Source organism: Podarcis vaucheri, assembly GCF_965113315.1.
Source record: "Podarcis vaucheri genome assembly, chromosome: 1".
In the NCBI taxonomy this organism is placed as follows: Eukaryota; Metazoa; Chordata; class Lepidosauria; order Squamata; family Lacertidae; genus Podarcis; species Podarcis vaucheri.
Window position 1 is genome coordinate 95,632,453 of NC_138759.1, and position 22,297 is coordinate 95,654,749.

The window sequence follows — 22,297 nt, forward strand, 5'->3', positions numbered from 1 at the left end:
GTTCCTTCTTAGGCAAACAAGTTCAACCGCTTCCTACAGAGTTATTTCCATGACTCAAGAAAGGAGCATTAGCTTCTGTCTACATTCCAAAATAGCACAAATAAGCACGCATCATACACTGCCACACAGTGAATTTTGCACAAGGTAGCAGAAGCTCTCCCAGATGTTTTTCCTGGGATGGCAGACTACTAGAGCTAAAAGAGATTAACCAACTGTGAAGATGGGAAAAGCTAGAGCACTACCAGACTCAAGAGAATAAAAAAAGATTCTAGAAAGACATGAAACTGCACAGCTGCTTGTACATTGTGAAATCAGACAGTGCACAATCTATAAGCTTCTGAAGAAAACCCAGCATCACTTTCCCCAACTCCCACAATTTCTGCTTTTTGCTTTGAAACAAGGGGGAGGATGCCTGATCAAGAAACCCTCATAGAAACAACTGAGCCTCAGGACAAATTAAAAAGTTAAGCCAACTTGTCCTCCCTGTTCCGCTATCTTCTGCCCACACACACACTACTGTAACTGGGAAAAAGTATGATAAATATCGTAAATCAAGAATGAGAGGATGGGGGGGTTGATGTTGTAAAAGCATCCTCTATTGGTCACACTCTGCAAGCTATTCCACTCACTATTCTGGCAACGTGCTGCTCACCTGCTCAGCAGGATCACATATAAAAAGAAATCCAACCCAATCAATGAATGAATGAATGAATGTGTGCACTCCAGTTGTACACTTAGGCCTATGTTGTGCAGTAGAACTTAATGCAACCTCATAGGGATCCTTTTTCACCCCAAGTGAGAGCTGCAAGCCAAAAGGGGGCAGGGGGGGAAAGGGGGGGAAGAAGAAATGCAATGCCAACAATGGCTGTATAGATCCAAGAGCTGGTGGTTCCATTTTCCAGACTGTAGTGCAAGGAGACTGGAATGCCCCCAATAGCACATTTCTTCACCTAAGAAAGCAACATAAATGTTGTAGCACTGGGGTTATATGGACACCCTACCCTGGGTATATATGAAAAGATGTGCCTTGCCCACAGAATCTGCAACAGGGCAATTTCCAAACATATTTCAATAAGTTCACCATTATGCATAATGACGCATTGGGTTCATTCCCCTCACAAAGCTACAATTCCCAGAGTGATTTAACAATCAGTCCCTCTTTCTCAGAGCACTCTGGAACAACTCTTAACTCTGTGAGGTGAACAAGGGTCTCCTGGCAACTCCCAGCACCCTTAAGAACCTACAGTTCCCAGGATTCTTTGGAAGAAGCCATTAGCATTTAAGGTGATGCGGCAGGGCTTTAAATGGATGGTGTAGATGACGCCTTACGCAGCAAGTCACACAGATACACAGAGCAATGTTGCTGGACATGCCTCATTGGGAGGCAGTATTTGGAAAAACACGGCTCTTCCAAAACATTACACTTCTTTAGACTGTCCAGCACCCTCAGTCTTGCCAACCCTTCTCATATAAATCATTCAGCATTCACAGATGCAGTTATTACTGAGAACATAGTCTTTTTCCAGTTATTCCTAATGCCATTTATTTTGAGTCAGCATTTTCCATTTAGTCTGTGTTGTTTTGTTTTTTTACAAAAACCACAGACTTCAGCCACTACAATTGTCTTCATTATTATTTTTATTTATTTGCAAATTTAACAAAGAAGGGAAACAAAAAGGATTTTTTTTTTTAAATGAAGGGAGAAAAAGAGGCACTATATAAACAACAACAATAATTAAAAACACTGTCAGTTCACATTAAGGATACCTAGATCATGAAGTCATTACAGTCTTTCCACCATCCCTCCAGTTTGCTTCCTGTCTTCACACACACCCTTGTTTTTCATGCTCTCAGCAGGGGCTAAGAAATGACTGGAGTTAATTTAGCAGTTGGCAAAAAGCAGGCGTCCAACCCTTCTAGACTCTCTAGTTTTGTGACCTTTGCACATGTTAAGGATGAAGGCTTTCCTTAGCAAAATTATTCAGTCCCTCCTTTTCTGCAGGCAGAAAGCTTCCAATAACCTGTGAGTGTTCTGACCATTTTTTCCTTCTTGGTCAGATGACTGAATTTTCATGAAAGCCATGGAAGCTTTCATTAAGACAACTTCACAACGAAGTGCTATACACTAACCATAAGCCGCTTATGTTTTAAACAGGAAAACACAAAACTATGCAGAGGTGTGTTTTTACATTCCACCTCAGCCTTCACCATGTTAACTTGACTTAACAGGGCATGTATGTCAACCCATGTGAATATAAGCTTGCTGTTCCACTTCAAGCTCATGCCACTTTAAATCAATGAGTCTTTAAAGCGCCACTGCACTCGTTGCCCTGACCACCCACTCAGGCCCTAAAGAAAGAAACAAAAGTGGGGAAAGCAGTGGGTGCCTTTATAAACTCTTTAAGTGTGCGTTACTGCAGCTTCCTGAAGAACCAAAATTTACAGAACTGGATGCTCGCTGGAAGAACAAGGAACATCATAGATTCTTGTCTGCACATCTCTCACACACCCCAAGTAAACCATAATCTTTTTATTCCCAGCATTCATTTTTTAAAAAAGGATATGTGCCTAGCATTTGAAGAGCCAGATATATGGGGCAAAAATGTACAAACACTATTCTCCTTTCTGTGTGAGAAACCAGACTGCTCCCCCTTTTCATTTTTTGGGTCCCCCTTGCCCATACCAGAAAAAAATATTGCAGACACCCATGTCAGGAGTCCTGTGGCAGACCTCTCCTCTCTCATATCCTTGGACAAGTGACCACATGAATAAGCAGTAGCAGAGCTGTCAGCTGTGGAAGGTGGAACCATTCAATGCAGAAACACACAGGGGCCTGTCAAAGACCCAAGGGTCCAAGGCATAGGGAGTGGCTGGAGCAGCATGGGACCCCTTGACCCTACCAAGAGAAAGCTGTTAAACCACCTCAAAATACCAATATCACACTGTCAGGGGTTCAGGAGCAGAGGCAAGGGCAAGGGAGGAAACAGAGAGCGAGGAGGAGGAGGCAGAAGAAAAGATGAGTGATGACGACGACCCGAGATCTCCGAGTCTTTCCAGTGAATCAGAAGATTCACAGAAAGGAGCACCAGTGGCCAGGGCAAGGGGGGAGCCTGGGGGGACACCCCAGGAAGATAGGGCCAGAGGGGACTCAGAGAGCAGCAGTTGGAAATCGGGACCAGCGTCACCGCCAGAGAGCAGGGAAGAGGAAGGGCGCCAGGGATCAAGCGCTGGCAGCTCACAACAGGAGGGAGGGCACGAGTCAGGAGTGGCCACACCTCCATCGGGGAGCGAAGAAACGGTCAGACGGAAAGTGGAAGGTTGGGCGCGCGCGCCAAGTTCAAATGCACAGGGAAGTGACGCAGTAGGCAGCCCGGAGAGGGAGCCAGGTCCTAAAGCCCGGCGCAAGGAGACAGAAGGGTCCGGGGGGTCGGCGTCGGAGGAGTCCCGGAGGGAGGAGACCCCGGGGGGCAGAGGGACCCAGAGGAGAACAGTCAGGCGGAAAAGGTGGAGCAGGGCTAGGATATTAAGTTGGTGTACAGGAGGCGGGGACCCAGACAGAGCTTCGCCGATCTAACCATAAGACGTAGAGTTGCACGCAGCAGCTTGAGAATGGGAACTGTAACTCAATAAAGACTTTTACTTAATGATCGCTGGCTAGCGTGATCCTCTGTGAGCTAGGATCGGGGAGCAACTCTGACAGTAAGCTCTGTCTCCATAAATTGTGGGCATCTACGGCCTCACGGAGAGGAGAGAAAGCGGGTGCCTACTAGCGAGCTCACGAACGGCAGACAACATGACGGCTGAACAGCAGATAGCGGAACTCAGAGAAGCAGTGACACGACTGAATGCCGAGGTACTTGCATCCAGGAAGAGAGAGGAGGACGCAGCTGCCGCCTACAGGGATCTCCAGGTCAGGTTGGAAGTGCTTACTAAGCAAGGGCAACTGACACCCAAACCGGAGGGGATTGGGTTGGGGAGACGAACAGGCGGTCTGGTCTCTCACTTCGATGGGAATCTGCAACAGTACCCCAACTTTAGAGCAGATGTAATGTGTGCACTGCAACTGCTGAACAAAGACTTTAGAGATGAGCAAGAGAAAGTGGGATTCATCATGTCCCATTTGCATGGAGATGCTAAAGCATGGCTGCGCAATTTGTGGAGGGATAAGGATCCGGCGCTCCAAAATGCGGATGCCTTTATTAAAGCGATGGATGGGTGCTTTTATCAAGCATTGACGTGGATCTTGCTCGGCAGCAGATACATGGACTGAAGCAAGGGAGGGCCAGCGTAAGGCAGTACCATGCCCGCTTTTTCGCTTTGGTCAGTGCCCTGGAATGGGACAGAGATTCGGCTCCTGTAAGAGACCTGTTAAAGATGAAATTGCGAGGGGGGAGAGACCCCGGACCACGCAGGAGATCGTTCAGAGGACGCTGGCGGTGGGGGTGCGGCTGGAAGAACGTCCGTGGAGCAGGGACGAAGGGCGTGGAGGGCGCGAACCAGCCAGGGGCTCCTCCTTCCTTCCCAGAGAAGCAGCGCGTGCGCAATCCACGCCTCCGCCAGGAGGAGGGGCGGAACCTATGGAGGTTGGAAGTGCAAGGGCTCAGTCAGCAGCCAGAGCCCTAGCACCGGCAACAGTGAAAGCGAAGCCTCCTAGAGGGAACAGGAAGTGTTATATCTGCGATGATCCACAGCATATGGCGAAAGAGTGTCCCCGGAGGCTCCACAAGCACACTGCAGCCTCAGCAATGGTAACTGCAGCAACGCAGCAAGGAGAACCACAGCAGGGAAACGACGCTGTCTGGCTGGAGGAAGAGGCACTGGGGCCCAGCCAGACGTGTCAGTGAAGCAGTCCCCAGAGATTTTACAGCCCATGGACCCCCTCCCGCCCAAGCCAGTAGTGAGGCTCACCGCATCGCTCCAGCTGCCCAATGGAATCACCATGGACGTGCCAATTACCATCGACTCAGGCAGCAATGCGGACTTTATAGGGCAGGACTTTGTCGACCGGCACGCCATACAGTTGCTGCCTGCCACGCTGCCCCTGCAGGTTGTCACGGTGGATGGCAGGGAGCTGCTAGGGGGGGCAAGTGGTGAAGCAGACGCCACCAATGGTGATGCGACTTGGGAATCACAGGGAAATCATCAGCTTCAACGTCACTCAACTATCGGACACGCCCATTGTATTGGGCATGAGTTGGCTGGACAAGCACAGCCCGACGCTGGCTTGGTACCAGAGGCAGCTGACCTTCGGCTCTTCCTTTTGTGCTGAACACTGCATCGTGCCCCGGCAGGAAGGAGAGGAAGAGGAGTCACAGCTGCAGCTAGGCACGCTGCAAGCGGTTCCCCACAAGTACGCAGAATTTTTGGAGGTTTTCTGCGAGAAGGAGGCAGACAGGCTACCCCCCCACAGACCATATGACTGCAAAATTGACCTGCTGCCGGGGGCGGCGCTGCCCAAAGGGAAGCTGTATTCCATGTCTGAGGACGAACTGCAGGAACTCAAAGAGTTCATAGATCATAATTTGGAGCGCGGTTTCATCCGAGAGTCCAAGGCAGCGGGGGGCAGTCCTGTTTTCTTTGTTAAGATGCGGGACACGCCCCAAAAGAGGCTTGTGGTGGACTATCGCATCTTAAACAGTGTGACCAAGCCATCGGACTTCCCCATGCCCCGAATCGACGACCTCCTCGCAAAGGTACGGAAGGGCAGCGTGTTCACCAAGTTGGACCTGCGAGGGGCGTACAACCTCATTCGCATGCGGGAAGGAGATGAGTGGAAGACAGCCATGTTCACGCCCCTGGGCACCTACGAATATAGAGTTATGCCTTTTGGATTGCAAAATGGCTCCCACGTGTTTCAAGCATTCATGCATCACGTGTTGGCGGGGCTCCTCTACAAAACGTGCGTCTGTTTCTTGGATGACATCCTGATCTTTTCGGAATCGCAGCAGGAGCACGACAGACACGTCAAGGAAGTGCTGAGCAGGCTACAGCAGCATAGACTTTACGCCAAGCTGGAGAAGTGCCAGTTCGACGTGACGGAGGTGGATTTCCTGGGCTACAAGTTGTCTGACAAGGGGCTCGCCATGGACAGCGCCAAGGTTCGAGCAGTGTTGGATTGGAAAAGCCCACGCAACCGGAAGGAGGTCCAACGGTTTGTCGGCTTCGCGAACTTCTATCGCAAATTTATCAAAGGCTTTGCTATGCATACGGCGGCCATCACGGACACGCTCAGCTCCAAGAAAAAGAAGTTCATCTGGACGGAGCAGGCGGAGCAGTCCTTTCAGGCACTCAAGCGGCTCTTCGCGTCGGAAGAGCAGCTGCTTCATGTCAACCCCAGCAGGCCGATGAGGGTGGAGACAGACGCCTCGGACAGAGCCGTGGGAGCAGTCCTGCTGCAGAAAGACCCGCAGGGGGTTTGGAGGCCGGGAGCGTTTTACTCCAGGAAGCTCAGCAAGTCCGAACAGAATTACACCATCTGGGACAGGGAGTTGCTGGCCATTCATGCAGCGTTCAAAGTGTGGCGGCACTTCCTGATCGGCGCCAAGCACACGGTGCAGGTCTGCACGGACCACAAAAATCTGGAGCACTGGCGCACGGCGCAGTTCCTGAACCAGAGGCAGATACGTTGGGCTGAGTTCTTTGCGAACTTCGACTTCCGAATAGAGTATGTCCCGGGGGACACCAACATCATGGCGGATGCTCTCTCCCGTAAGCCGCAGTATCTGGAGGAGGCAACGCCAGCGGCCGCCATGCACATCTTCGCACCAACAGTGTGGGCGTGCGCTGCGGCAACAGTTGACCTGGAGGCGGTGCGACGAGCGTTGCAGGATGACTCCTTTGCGCAAGCAAAGATGGCAGAGGTGCACAGGGGCACGGCAGCGACCGACGAGTTCCAGCTGCGAGATGGATTGCTCCTCCGTAAAGGGGCCGTCTACGTGCCAGGAGACGAACTTCGCGCCAAGGTACTGCAGCAGCTGCACGACGCGCCGAGTCTTTCCAGTGAATCAGAAGATTCACAGAAAGGAGCACCAGTGGCCAGGGCAAGGGGGGAGCCTGGGGGGACACCCCAGGAAGATAGGGCCAGAGGGGACTCAGAGAGCAGCAGTTGGAAATCGGGACCAGCGTCACCGCCAGAGAGCAGGGAAGAGGAAGGGCGCCAGGGATCAAGCGCTGGCAGCTCACAACAGGAGGGAGGGCACGAGTCAGGAGTGGCCACACCTCCATCGGGGAGCGAAGAAACGGTCAGACGGAAAGTGGAAGGTTGGGCGCGCGCGCCAAGTTCAAATGCACAGGGAAGTGACGCAGTAGGCAGCCCGGAGAGGGAGCCAGGTCCTAAAGCCCGGCGCAAGGAGACAGAAGGGTCCGGGGGGTCGGCGTCGGAGGAGTCCCGGAGGGAGGAGACCCCGGGGGGCAGAGGGACCCAGAGGAGAACAGTCAGGCGGAAAAGGTGGAGCAGGACTAGGATATTAAGTTGGTGTACAGGAGGCGGGGACCCAGACAGAGCTTCGCCGATCTAACCATAAGACGTAGAGTTGCACGCAGCAGCTTGAGAATGGGAACTGTAACTCAATAAAGACTTTTACTTAATGATCGCTGGCTAGCGTGATCCTCTGTGAGCTAGGATCGGGGAGCAACTCTGACACACACATTTGTTGTTTTAAACCTAGGAAGAGCAAGCCCTCCCCTATTATGGGCCAAGCCAAATGGGATATTCAGTCACATTGCCCCTGTCATTCCTCTTCTCCTACTCCGCCAAAAAATATAAATAACTTACAGAACAAGTATCACGGGAGGCTGCTCTCTGCAGTGTAAACTGCCATGGAAACAGCTCATTTGCCTTTTCCCAACACGGTGCATTCTGCACTACATGGGGAAACATCCTACCAGATGCATGTAAGCTATCAATTGTTGGGATTAGCAGGAAAAATTGTCTTGCTGGGGGGAAAGCACCAGGGATGGAGTTTGTGGGGAGAGGGGAAAAGAGAGAGGGTGTGAATGCACCACAGGCCTCAGTGGGCCACACCACCCTTTGCCTCAGCACCACCATCCAAAGGTACTATATGTGCTTAAGAGCACAAAAGGAAATCAACAGTTGGGGAAGGAGTGCAGCTTAGTGGCAGAGCACCTTCCTTGCATAGAGAAGGTCCCCGGACCACCATTAACTAGGCAGGACTAGAAAAGACTCTTTTGAGACCCTAAAGAGCTGCTCCCAATGAAGCACAGGCAGGAGCAAGCTAGATGGGCCAATGTTTTGATTTGGTATAAGGCAACTTCTGATGTCTCTGTGTAACAGGTTAAGCCTCTGTGCCTCATCATTTCCCGCACATTCTGCCTTTCCCCCCTAACTTGAATGCCGAGCATAAATGCAGCAGGTTCATCAAATCCATAAATTTACAGGTAAGAACAGCTGACACGATAAATGTATAGCTGTTATAACCTGGGCCAGGACTGGAGGTGAGAATGTCTGGGGAAGGGAGTAAGTGGGAGGCAAGGAGAAAAAGTTAAGGATTGTGCTGAAATCTCCCTGCTTTTTGACAAGCCAGTAGCAAGAGTCAACTAATATGCTAAGCAGCATGCCTTACTGAGATGACTGGATTTCAATAATCCAAAAGGGATCAGCAAACAAGGGGTAATTATAAGCAGAAACAGAGATCTATTTATTTTGCACCCGTCATCTTTGTGCAAATTGTGAATTTCTTTCACAACTTTGCTGACTAGGAAGTTTGATTTTTTTTCTCTTCCCTTGGAAAGGAAAGTTTATGGGTCACAAGGATTTCTATACTCGAGGAAGTCTCCTTTGCTGCTCCAACCATCCTAGATGCATCCAAACAATACTTTGCAGTATACTGAAAATAATAGTTGGATTATCAGTTCAGCTGCCAAAATGGTCTTTTGGGTTTTCACAGTTAAAAAAAGGTGGTGCATGCAACAGGAATTCACTACTTGGAGGGGCTTTGTATATACACAGCTCATGTCTTTTTAGTGCTGCTGCCAAATTCATTCAGATGCTGAACAGTTGCTTTCCCTTTTTATAGGCTTTGGACATGAATGGAATAGTGATTCCTGTGCTACCAGGATGGCGCTTTAGTGCTTTTCTCATCAATTAAAAAAACAAAGATTTAATCCTTCCCGCTATGTTCATGCTACCTTCAATCTAATGCCAGCAGTGCAATACCACATTCCCGTATTGGGGAAAACAGCTCTGGGGCTACTGCTTGCATCTATTTCTTTACTAAACAGGACTAAATGAGCATTTGAACATGCACATCCAGCACAAAGTTATTTTAAACAACAAATTTCAAGTAAAGGTTTCAGAAATCAGAGGTTAATACAGGGGGAAAGGGTAGCTTAGCAGATCTGAAAAAGGAACAAAAACATGCTAGATAAGCACATTCAGAAATACAGTAGCACTTACTCAGCACATGCACATGTTTTAAGATGATGCATTAATTGAGGAGAGAGGTTTCAACATCAACAGTGATTACTCAGCCGGTAGCCATTTTAAAAAAGCATGTGACAGTTGCATGATTTCATTCCACATGGCAGTGCCAGATGGGATCTAAGAACTGCCTTTTTTATCAACAACAATATATAGTGCATCCTGTTCAAGTACAGTGGTACCTCGGGTTACATACGCTTCAGGTTACAGACTCCACTAACCCAGAAATAGTACCTCGGGTTAAGAACTTTGCTTCAGAATGAGAACAGAAATTGCGCAGCAGCGGGGCGGCGGCAGCGGGAGGCCCCATTAGCTAAAGTGGTGCTTCAGGTTAAGAACAGTTTCAGGTTAAGAATGGACCTCCGGAATGAATTAAGTACGTAACCAGAGGTACCACTGTAGAATGTGAAGACTCTTCCCAGCTAATGAGTCCCAACTACACAGGAGAGGAGAAAATATATCCAGAGTCATTTGTTAACCAGCAGTGGAATAATAAATAATAATAATAATAATAATAATAATAATAATAATAATTTATTATTTGTACCCCGCCCATCTGGCTGGGCTTCCCCAGCCACTCTGGGCGGCTTCCACAGAAACCAAAAAACACTAAAATATCATACATTAAAAGCTTCCCTGAATAGGGCCGCCTTAAGATGTCTTCTGAATGTCAGGTAGTTGTCCATCACCTTGACATCCAATGGGAGGGCATTCCACAGGGCGGGCGCCGCCACCGAAAAGGCCCTCTGCCTGGTTCCCTGTAGCTTCGCTTCTCGTAATGAGGGAACCGCCAGAAGGCCCTCGGCGCTGGACCTCAGTGTCCGGGCAGAACGATGGGGGTGGAGGCGCTCCTTCAGGTATACTGGGCCGAAGCCGTTTAGGGCTTTAAAGGTCAACACCAGCACTTTGAATTGTGCTCGGAAACGTACTGGGAGCCAATGTAGGTCTTTCAAGACCGGTGTTATGTGGTCTCGGCGGCCGCCCCCAGTCACCAGTCTAGCTGCCGCATTCTCGATTAGCTGTAGTTTCCGAGTCACCTTCAAAGGTAGCCCCACGTAGAGCGCATTGCAGTAGTCCAAGCGGGAGATAACTAGAGCATGCACCACTCTGGCCAGACAGTCCGCGGGCAGGTTGGGTCTCAGCCTGCGTACCAGGTGGAGTTGGTAGACAGCTGCCCTGGATACAGAATTGACCTGCGCCTCCATGGACAGCTGTGAGTCCAAAATGACTCCCAGGCTACGCACCTGGTCCTTCAGGGGCACAGTTACCCTATTCAGGACCAGGGAGTCCTCCACACCAGCCCGCCCCCTGTCCCCCAAAAACAGTACTTCTGTCTTGTCAGGATTCAACTTCAATCCATTAGCCGCCATCCATCCTCCAACCGCCTCCAGGCACTCACACAGGACCTTCACCGCCTTCACTGGTTCTGATTTGAAAGAAAGGTAGAGCTGGGTATCATCTGCATATTGATGGACACCCAGTCCAAACCCCCTGATGATCTCTCCCAGCGGCTTCATATAGATGTTAAAAAGCATGGGGGAGAGGACGGAACCCTGAGGCACCCCACAAGTGAGGGCCCAAGGGTCTGAACACTCATCCCCCACCACCACTTTCTGAACACGGCCCAGGAGGAAGGAGCGAAACCACTGTATAACAGTGCCCCCAGCTCCCAACCCCTCTAGACGGTCCAGAAGGATGTTATGGTCGATTGTATCAAAGGCCGCTGAGAGATCCAGCAGAACTAGGAAACAACTCTCACCTTTGTCCCTAGCTCGCCGGAGATCATCAACCAGTGCGACCAAGGCAGTTTCAGTCCCATGATGAGGCCTGAACCCTGATTGGAAGGGATCCAAATGGTCCGCATCCTCCAGGCGTGCCTGGAGTTGTTCAGCAACCACACGCTCAATCACCTTGCCCAAGAATGGAAGATTTGAGACTGGGCGATAGTTGGCCATACTGGCCGGGTCTAAAGATGTTTTTTTAAGAAGCGGTTTAATGACCGCCTCTTTCAGCGGATCTGGGAATGTTCCCACACAGAGGGAAGCATTCACCACCCCGCAGAGCCCATCGCCCAGCCCTTCCCGGCTTGCTTTTATTAGCCAGGATGGGCAAGGATCAAGGAGACAGGTGGTTGGTTTCACGCGTCCAAGCAGCCTGTCCACATCCTCGGGGGTAACGGATTGAAATTGATTCCATGCAACTTGACCAGACAGGGCTCTAGCACTCTCCCGCCCCAGCCCTGCTCCCACGGTGGTGTCTAGCTCCTTCCGAATATGAGTGATTTTATCTGCAAAAAACTTTGCAAAATCGTTGCAGGAGATCTTGGGGTCTTTACAAGGCCCCGGTGGAAAAGGTGGTTCCGTTAAATTGCGGACCACCTGAAAGAGTCTCCTGCTACTATTTTCTGCAGATGCAATAGAGGCGGTGAAGAAAGTCTTCTTCGCCGTCGCTATCGCCACTTGGTAGGCTCGACGTTGAGCTCTAACCTGTGTCCGGTCAGATTCGGAGTGAGTTTTCTGCCACCGACGCTCTAGCCGTCTCAGCGATTGTTTCATCGCCCTCAGCTCCGAAGAAAACCAGGGGGCACAGAAAGGGCAAGTATATTTCAATCTAGATGGATGAGTTGTGACCCACATGTTAAGAACTGGTTCATAAGGGACAACTGCATATTCTTGCATATCATCAGGGTTCCTTCCAACTCTTATGATCCTATGATTTCTGATTTTGCCTGCTAGCTCAGTAGGGAGCTGACAAGCAACAGGTGTGCCTGCTAGGCAGAAGCTGCAGCCCAAGATCCAGGGATACCACCTATGTATTCTTTCCTGTCAGGCCCACAGAGTTATTAGAAAGTATGCAAGCAGACAGCTGATCCTTTAAGCTTCACTTACAACTTTCAAAATGACTTCAAAATGCAGGATGTGCCTTAGAACCATATTCTCAAAGTCCAAAACTGCTCCACCGTCGCCTTGCCTTAGAATCAGGACTACTGATCAGGGATGCACACATACAAATGTGTTTCCCAGTACTGTAAAGGTAAAGGTACCCCTGCCCGTACGGGCCAGCCTTGACAGACTCTAGGGTTGTGCGCCCATCTCACTCTTGAGGCCAGGGGCCAGCGCTGTCCGGAGACACTTCCGGGTCATGTGGCCAGCGTGACATTGCTGCTCTGGCGAGCCAGAGCCGCACACGGAAACGCCGTTTACCTTCCCACTAGTAAGTGGTCCCTATTTATCTACTTTCACCCGGGGTGCTTTTGAACTGCTAGGTTGGCAGGCGCTGGGACCGAACAACGGGAGCGCACCCCGCCGCGGGGATTCGAACCGCCGACCTTTCGATCAGCAAGCCCTAGGCGCTGAGGCTTTTACCCACAGCACCACCCGCGTCCCATCCCAGTACTATAGCAATCATCAAAGCAAAAACTCTGCACTGCATTGCTTTCAATGGAAACTGTATTTGGAGGTGCATCCTTCCGAAACCAACACACTGCAGACAGACAGCATACGTGGATTCTCATCATCTCTGCACTCTGTTGCTTTCAGAGGACTGCACAACCAAAGGTGTGCTCTACTGAGAGTAGCACACATTTGCATGTATAAATCCTAAACAACTGATGTTTGAATTTTTCATGATCTATACTGGTATCATCTATCTCCAAACTAAACCCCGGGCCTGCAAATTATCTATTAGGTGAAAAGAAGGGGTTCCAGAAGGTGTGAAACTCTCCTTGTACCCTTAACTAGGTATACAGCCTGTTCTTGCACATACAGTATCATGTGAAAGGGGCGATAAGTCATTGTGTTAATTCTGGAAAAATCCAGTATCCATCAGTCTTGCTCACATCTGCTCTGGCTTCACATCACTGAGAAATATTTTGCTTGGGCAATATGTGGTTAAGTGGTTAATTTTTTGGCCACTACTGTTTTTTTAATTTTTATGCAAGCAAGGGGAAGTTCCCCTGCCCTCCCCCTGAGCTGTTTGCCATTATGTTAGTGGTGTTCTGTTGCGTTAGTACAAGGATGGGCAAAAGACAGATCCCAGCAGGAAAAACAACTCCTGACTTTTTACAAAGGGCATTAGGCAAAAGCAATGGGAGGATTGGAGAGGGGAGCTGAAGAAGAGATGCCTGCAGAACAGGGGTGGTGTCAAACTGACTCCATAAACCCCAAGAGGGAATAAGGCTGATGACCCCCAGCACACGTGCATAAAGCATCAGAAGAAGAAGAAAAAGACTGCTAAGCTATTGGAACTCCCAAACACAAAGAATATCTTCCAAATCTAATGCACATAGTGGAAGCTGCCCTGGTACAACTAGCAACAAACAACAGGACGCCACTTCCTGCTGTTCATGTCAGTCCTTATTACATCTGAGGGACCTAAATCTTGACCCCACATTTCTGCATGTTAACCCATGTGGCAATAATGGCTAGAAGCATGCCACGCCTAATCCTTGTTAAGAGGCACTTGGAATGGAATTCAAGTAAAAGCAGGCCAGCAGACCCCAATGCTGGCTCACTTTCTTTTAAAACATGCCTGGGGAATCCATAAATCTCTGCCGCTAACCAGAAGTGTCACGGATAGGGAGGAATAAATCTGTCCATTTCAGTCTCTCGTTTTTTCCAATCTCACGGTTCAGCCCAGTACATATTTCCACAACAGGTTTTCAAAAGTCTCAATGAAAATGTATCAGTATTTCAGCATGTGTTTCTCCTACTATATTCAGTTTTGAAAGCCATCTTCCCTAACAAAAATTCAGTATCACTTCCAGTTTCCAACCTGTTTCTGAGCAAAAGGGAGCAATCCTTATGAAGAATCTAAAAGGCATTTGACCCGGAAAGAATCAAGAGTTCAGCAGTGAAGGAGGACAACTTGTATGAACTGCACCCCTTCTCCAGAGATCTCAAAATCTACAAGGATTCAAATGCATCAGCAACACATCAAGCATAAAGAATGTGTTGCTAATTGTTTGGATCCTGATCTCTAAAGCAGACAACTAGTGCCAAGAGACTGCATCACAAAAGTTGCAAGAGGCAGGAACTCCAGCTGAGAATGTTTCAATCGTAATGAGCAAACTAAACCACACAAAAATAACATGGCTACCCCTCTGGAGAGAGAAAAGATTTTGTAACATTTGGGGCTTTCCCCCCATTCAAACATTCCTCCCCCTGCTCTACTACTGTCTGTAATTTTTGCAGAATTTTCTAAATTATAAGATATGGCTGAACTCTGATAGCAGGGGGCGTTTGCTGTTCTCCTTTGTGGTTACATTCCTTTAAATTATTTTGGATCGTCCTCAACTGATTCCAAATCATACCCTTTTGTTGTTGCCCCTATTATCATAACCATTTCCTCATAAAGTGCATGAATTATCTTATTTTACTTGCATGAAATATAGCATTGACATGATTCAACACGCCATGCGGCTTAAGATTCATTCCCCAATGTATGGGCTACTTTCATCCACAAACCACACTGTCTCCTTTTGACTTGCACTGCAATTAAACATACTGAATCACTCCTGGGAAAGTTTCCAGGCATCCAAGTCATCATATGCTAGCTATAAAACATGCTTTCACCTTCCTTCGCCATAGCAAAAAGAATATTATATGAGCCCTGTAAATTCACAATCAAAAGCACTATCCATCCTGAGATGGGCCCTCCAGCTTGCAGAACTCTGCAGATATATCCTATTTCCAGATTCTCTGATCTGCACATAATTTTTAAGCTGCCTCGCTGCTGCTGATTGCTTTTGCAAAGTTTCTGGATTCTCCTCAGGGTGTTCTTGTCCTCCTGGGTTTGTCTGCCACAGAGTTTAATGACTGCCAGAGTTCAATTTGGCACTCAAGTAGCTAAAACTGTGGAGGTGGTTTCGATCAGCTGCTTCTGCTATTCACATCCAATTCAAGGAGCAGCATAAAGAAAGGAGACCAGGGCCCCAAAAGGATGGCTCTAAATCAGGTGTGGGGAACCTTTGGCCCTCTAGAGGTGAACTGCAACTCCCAACAGCCCCAATAGGCATAGCCAATGGCAAGGGATGATCAGACTACCCTTTGCAGTAGGCAAAAACCAGGACAGAATATTCCCAAAAATCTCCTCCAAAAAAAGAGGAACTTTTATTATGCCTACCTGAAGAGAGAACCTTCCCAGAAGTGCTCATCTCCCTAGAGTGGCTCACCTGGCCCCTACCACTAATGGCTTTTCAGTAGTGATGTGGAGTGGAAATTTTCCCAGCCCATTATTTTTCCACATTTCCCCCCTGTTTCCTCAAGTTTATTTAGTAACAAGGAACAGGTGTCAATTGTAAATACAATATTAGGCAGGCTTGGTAGTTTCAGAGTCTGGAGTCCTGTTTACTAAACAAAAGTAAAATGAATGTGCCAAATTAGATCCCTATTAAGGGCACCCAAAAATGTTCTGAAGTAAATTGAACGATGACCAAATAAGACAACCTTTGGGACTTGGGACTTTGGGCAGCATTGTGAAAAATTTCTTATGTATCAGCATTCCCTTAAGCTACTTTGGAAGTTCTTTCGGGTGGAAAACAACTAGCTGCCATAGTTTCAAGTTAGTTTTTATTATGACTGAAAATACAATAAAAATATTTATTAAGTAAAACTACAACAGGCCCAATCATGGTGGTAGTGGCACAAGGTGGGGAGCAAGTATATTGGGCATGATCCCAAGCCAGCTTTAAATCACCTCCCCACCACAGACTAGCAGCAGCTGTGAGAGCAACTTGGGATCCAGCAGATCTCAGGCTGACTCTCATTACAGAGCCTTCTCCCAGGCTCTACTGGGAGAAGTCTGCAAGTATCACTTGCCATCAGTAGTAGCTGGTGAGCTGAGCCGGCTGAAGCAAGTGGCAGGATGCCTCCGCTCAATCCAAACAACCCACAGCTCAGTGTAAATCAGGTGGTGGATTGCAGCCTAAGTCAGTCCCTGATGCAAATCTTACTTCAGCCACGAACTTAGGCAAGCCAGTGGTCTCTCAACCCAGTCCCCCTCCTTCCATCTACAATAGGAAAAGGATACTGCACTGAGAGCCAGTGTGGTGTAGTGGTTAAGAGGGGTGGACTCGTAATCTGGTGAACCGGGTTCGCTTCCCCGCTCCTCCACATGCAGCTGCTGGGTGACCCTGGGCCAGTCACACTTCTCTGAAGTCTCTCAGCCTCACTCACCTCACAGAGTGTTTGTTGTGGGGGAGGACGGGAAAGGAGAATGTTAGCCGCTTTGAGACTCCTTCGGGTAGTGATAAAGCGGGATATCAAATCCAAACTCATCTTCTTCTTCTTATAAGGTTGTTAAAAGAATTACAAAGCGAAAGTACATGAAGTGCTTTAGGCATTCAAAATGCACTATATAAAAGGATGAGTTTTCCAAAAAAAATTATATTTTAGTAAGAAAGCAAAGAGAAGGATAAGCCTGAATTTAGCAGGACTCCAGTCCTCAGTAATGATATTACATTCAAAGTTCCAAAACACCATTCTAACAATAGAAATGGTGCTTCATACTTCTGCTAGAAAACTTCACACACACTAAACAGCATAATTACATTATTTCTAGCAAACCTATAGGGTACTAGCTTAGCAGTAAATGTGGCACTAGAAATCCAGGGTTACCAGATGTCAAACTGGCATCTGCACCATAGCTGGCAACGTTTCCCTTTTTTTAAAAAGGGAAATTCCCTATTCCGAATAGGATTCCTTGCAAGAAAAGGGAAAAGTTGACAGCTATGATCTGGACTAGGGAGAAAAAGGAAGCCAAATTGCAAGAAGACAGGTAACACGGTTCCTCTTAAGGTTAATCTAAGCCATTTTCCTTTTCAGTTCCTTTGTTGCCACCACTGTAGCTTTCAGTATTTAATCCTTGAAAAGAAGAAATACTGCAGACCTAACATCTGCAGATTCGTGAGTGCCCAGTATGACTCAGGCTCAGATGACTACTTAAAGGTGGCTCTTGCTACACAGGCCATGGAAAGTATGCTTCATTTTGCAAGACACTACAGTGTTGTACGAGTTCACGCTTACAGTGATCAAGGCTGAACTGCAAAGTCAGGCAGTTACCACAGAGCCATTTTACCACCGTTCAAGTGGTTTATAAATATTGCGAAATAAAGCAGTATGTATCTCGCTTGCCCGTCCCTTATTTCTGGGATGGTGTACGTAAAGCTGTCTGCATGCATGTGAACATTTTGCAAGTGTTGTCAAAAGGATTAAAAAACTTAAACTCTACAGCATGGATTGGGGAACCTGTGGCTCTCCACAGATGTTGCTAGAATAGAGCCCCCTGATCATTAGCTGTGCTGACTGGGGCTGATGGAAGTCCTAGTCCATCAACATCTGGAGAGCCACTTAGCCATCTCTGTTCTAGTGGCTTGAGCTGCACATTATTACCAATACATGATCACAGTCAAATGCAGCACCCTCTTCCCTTCTCCCAGATAACCATTTAGTAACACAACACTTGTGGCGTTTTGTGGGTTTCCTCGTCCATTTCACCTCATTAGCTGTTGGCAGAGACCTCAGCGCACAACATACATAACTTAATGTTACCAAGAAAGTGTGATTTGTGGCTGCAAATCAGGAAGTGATTTGGCCGCACTAGTTTCACATGGCGAATATGGCTTTTGGAACATGCTTTCTTCTGATGACAACGTAGGTCTAGCATCTGAAGCCACATTTTCCTGTGCTGAGAAGAGGTCTTGGTGCATTGGCTTGTAAGCAAATGTCTTTTGAAATGTTTTTGCACAATTGGGGTGGGGTGGGAACCTGTGACCCTTCAGATGTTGCTGGACTCCCATTTCCCAACAGCCAGTAAGGCCAATGGTCAGAGGGGATGGGAGCTGTGAAGTTTGACCATTTCTGGAGGGTCACCTTTGGCTTAAGAAAACGATTAACAGAAGATCTTGGGGGGAGGAAACTCTGCACAGCTCACCCTTCACATCTGAGAGCTCTTACAAGATCCGAGTTGGACAGGAAAATGAATTATTAGATCGCCTCACACTTACCTGAACAGATTACACCTTTATATCTTGGACAGGAGAAGTCATCGCACTCGCAGAACAGCCCATATATCTTCCCAAATTCGCTCTCGAAGCAGACGCAGTGGTTGCAGGAGCATTCCCCTCGGCCATTGCAGACCCGCTTCCCTTCAGCTTCACGGCACATGTTCTGGTACATGTTCCCACTCTCGCCTTCCTCACATTCACACTTGGCTCCCACGTGGCCTGGATCGCAGTCACATAACCCACACACGTGGGTGCCGTTCCCACTGCACTTGCTGCTGCTGTGCTCTATCTGTTTGGTACATCCGCACACGCAGTTGTAGGTGACGGTCACCTCCAGAGTGTCCCGAAACCAATCCGGCCTGATAGTGAACGTATGCGAGGTGTTCTCAGCAGGGCAACTCCGAGCTTCTACTGATATCTCAAAGGAAACCTGTGTGGGAACAGTGCAAGGTAGGAATGGGAAGTCATCAGAAGCCTTAAAAAACTCAAATGTTTTGGCAGAACCAGCTCTACCGTTGGACAGGTTGAGGCAGCTCCCTCAAACAGCAAATGTGGGGGGAGGGGAGTGAACCAAGGAACATATACCAAGTCAGGCTATTGGCCTATCTAGCTCAGTATCGTCTAAAGTGACTGGCAGCGACTTCAAACAGGGTCTCTCTCAGACAGAGACTGAACCTGCGACCTTCTGCGTGCAAAGCTCTACTACTGACTGATGGACCTTCTCCTTAGACACCCTGCCATTCCCCTGGGCATCCTCAGCTAGCCTCCTACCACCCCCACCCCTAGCCCTGGATATAGTGTTGGATGCTGGTCTGCTGCCACTACTGAAGCAGGATTCAGCCACCAGTCTGATCAGGTTCTGTCTGCAGAAGGGCAGACGGGGCTGCTGCATTGTCCTGCTCCACACAGAATAAACATTAGAAGTGTAGTTGCATGTGAAGCCCTGTTTACAGCCCAGGTTGGAGCTCCTAGGAACAACCTTCAAAAGGAAAAAGCAAGGGCAAAGATATCCCTTCCATTGCAGCAAAACCTCATACCATTTCAAGCAATGGGAATATTTTTGTTAAGTTGTTCTTATTTTGCTTTGAAGGAAAGCTCCCTCCTCTAGATCTGCAAGTCTTCCATCCTCCCTGTTACATTTGATTTTATTCTACTGCCATTGCTCTATTCCAGGCATAGGCAAACTCGGCTCTCCAGATGTTTTTGGCCTACAACTCCCACCATCCCTAGCTAACAGGACCAGTGGTCAGGGATGATGGGAATTGTAGTCCCAAAATATCTGGAAGGACGAGTTTGCCTATGCCTGCTCTATTCTGTTTGTGTATGCTACTCTGGGAACTTTTTTTTTTTAAAGAATGTGTTATAAATGCTTAATAAATAAAATAAAAGTGCAATTATCTCTGCATGCTAAGGGAGAAGTCGGTCTGAACAACGATTTCCTGTTTTCAGATTGAAAACATTGTTAGGGCTTGCCTTAATCCCCCCCCCCCCGCTAATTTTTGTTGCATTATTATAGCTGCTAACCTATACACACCTACCTGGAAGTAAGGCTCACTCAACTCAATGGGACTTATTCTGTATAAGCATGCACACAGTTGTACTTTGAATTGCAACTGTGAATCCTTTATTAATGAAAATGAACAAAATGGTGTTGTTGTTTTTAAATGATTGCATCCACAAGCTACCAAATGCCCACGATATTATGATACACAATCCCCCCGAGTGCCATGTTTTTAAAAACACATGGCATAAAAAACCTGTCAAACTGGTAGATTCTGCAATGATACAAACTACCGTATTTTTCGCCCTATAGGACGTACCTTTTCCCCTCCAAAAATGAAGGGGAAATGTGTGTGCGTCCTATGGGGCGAATGCAGGCTTACGCTGAAGCCTGGAGAGCGAGAGGGGTCGGTGCGCACGGACCCCTCTCGCTCTCCAGGCTTCAGGAAGCTGTCCGCAAGCCTTGGGAGCCCAGCGGGAGTTCCCGCCGGGCTCCCAAGGCTTGCAGACAGCAGCCTGCAGCCCGAAACCCGGGGAGCGCAGTGGGGTGCACCCTGGGCTTCGGGCAGCTCTCCACAAGCCTTGGGAGCCCGGCAGGAACTCCCGCCGGGCTCCCAAGGCTTGCGGATAGCAGCCTGTTCTAGGGGCTGGGGTCGGGGAAGCTCGGGCTTCCCCCGCCCCAGCTCTGCTCCTGGGGGGGAAATAATTTTTTTCCCTTTATTTCCGCACAAAAAAACTAGGTGCGCCCTATGGGCCGGTGCGTCCTATGGGGCAAAAAATACGGTAAACACAGCACTAGATATTTTTCTCTTTGAGAAGTGAAGGCCAATGGCTGAGACTGCAAATAAGTGTTGTCTCTTTTATTCCCCCCTTTTCTCCCTTGTTTTTTTTTCTTTTCTTTTTTTAAATGAACACAAATTTGCTGCTTGGAGAATGCAGAACTGTTGCTAATAAAACAAGGGACAGCCCACCCCTGTAAGACACATCGGCACAAATGGAGCAAAGGAACTGATTTATGAAACTTAAAAGTATTTACATATGTCAATGCAGCATGTTAGCTTTGCTCCAGGTTTATCTATCAGCCGATTTCTGATGTGCTTCGAAACAGGCTTGGTTTGAAACACACAGTGGGGATGGGGCAGTTTCTTGGCTCTTTCAAAGGGTCACTGAGAATTCTCCGTTTTATTGAAATCCCAGCCTGCTCTGCTCTTCTGTGCCAGATGGCAATGTGCAGATGGGACACTGCAGCAAGTTTCACTATTAGCAACCCCAACAGTGCTGTCCTCGATTCAGAAAAAGCACAGGAAAGTCTAGAGACTTGCAGGGGTATGAAGGAAGGAGTAGCTCTCCTCCTTCACAAAGGAAAACAGAGCTTAAAAGGTTTGCTGGGAGGAGCCCCAGGATTACACAGACCATAGAAGTTTCCTGATCCTGTGATCAGAGCAGACCAGAACTCACAATACCCAGATTCTGTCTTCTTCAGGGGAACAAGCATGAAGCATCTACAGCAGGCTTCCTCAAACTCGGCCCGCCAGATGTTCTGAGACTACAATTCCCATCATCCCTGACCACTGGTCCTGCTAGCTAGGGATCATGGGAGTTGTAGGCCAAAAAATATCTGGAGGGCCGAGGCTGAGGAAGCCTGATCTACAGTGCCTTCTCCCAATGTGTGGTTTGATATATTAGTTTCTGTTGGGTAACGATGGCACTTATTGAAAATGGCTATGCAAATAGGCCTTGTTCATGTCACCCATCTGCACTTTCTCTTTGCAGGTCAGCGGGGAGGAGGGGTACCATTCAAGGCCTTCTCACATAAGTGCTTTTTAGGTTTTATAAAACATTTTCCCTTATTTTTTTCATTAATAACACTCCAATATGGGCCACATTATTACAATGTCAAATCATACCAAATCATAATACAATTTAAAAAGCCAATTATACATTTACAAATTAAACAAATTTGGTGACTTCCTGTGTTCTGATCATCCGAAAATAATTATTCCTTGGTCCTTCTCACTTAAGTGTTAATGCACATAGGCCCCAGTTCACACTGAATATTTGACACACTGCGCTGGATGTAAGCAAAACCACAGCTTGCATCAACATTCTACTGTGCTTAAAATCCGCAGGCTGAAGCCACGTGGGAAGGTGATTATAGTAACAGCTGAGGAACGAGCACTGGAAGCAAAGAAGGCGATTGTTTGCAAATGCTGCTTTTCTGACTTCTGTCTGTCAAGAGAAGGAATCTGCATCCCCAGCTCTTTCCAAGCACAAATGCAAGGGGTTGTGAGCATGCCCCGACAATATAAACTCACGACTAGCCAAGTACAGATTAGTGCTCACTGATCTAAGAT

General features: G+C 48.0%; 1 protein-coding gene across 1 annotated transcript in view; it reads right to left on the reverse strand.

The window, feature by feature from the left end:
• ITGB5 (integrin subunit beta 5) overlaps positions 1-22,297 on the reverse strand; it is a 101,414-nt gene that overhangs the window by 23,452 nt on the left and 55,665 nt on the right. The window contains exon 10 of the mRNA XM_082235275.1: positions 18,444-18,873. Within this exon, the coding sequence (XP_082091401.1) occupies positions 18,444-18,873 (430 nt within the window). The remainder of the gene's footprint in view (positions 1-18,443; positions 18,874-22,297) is intronic.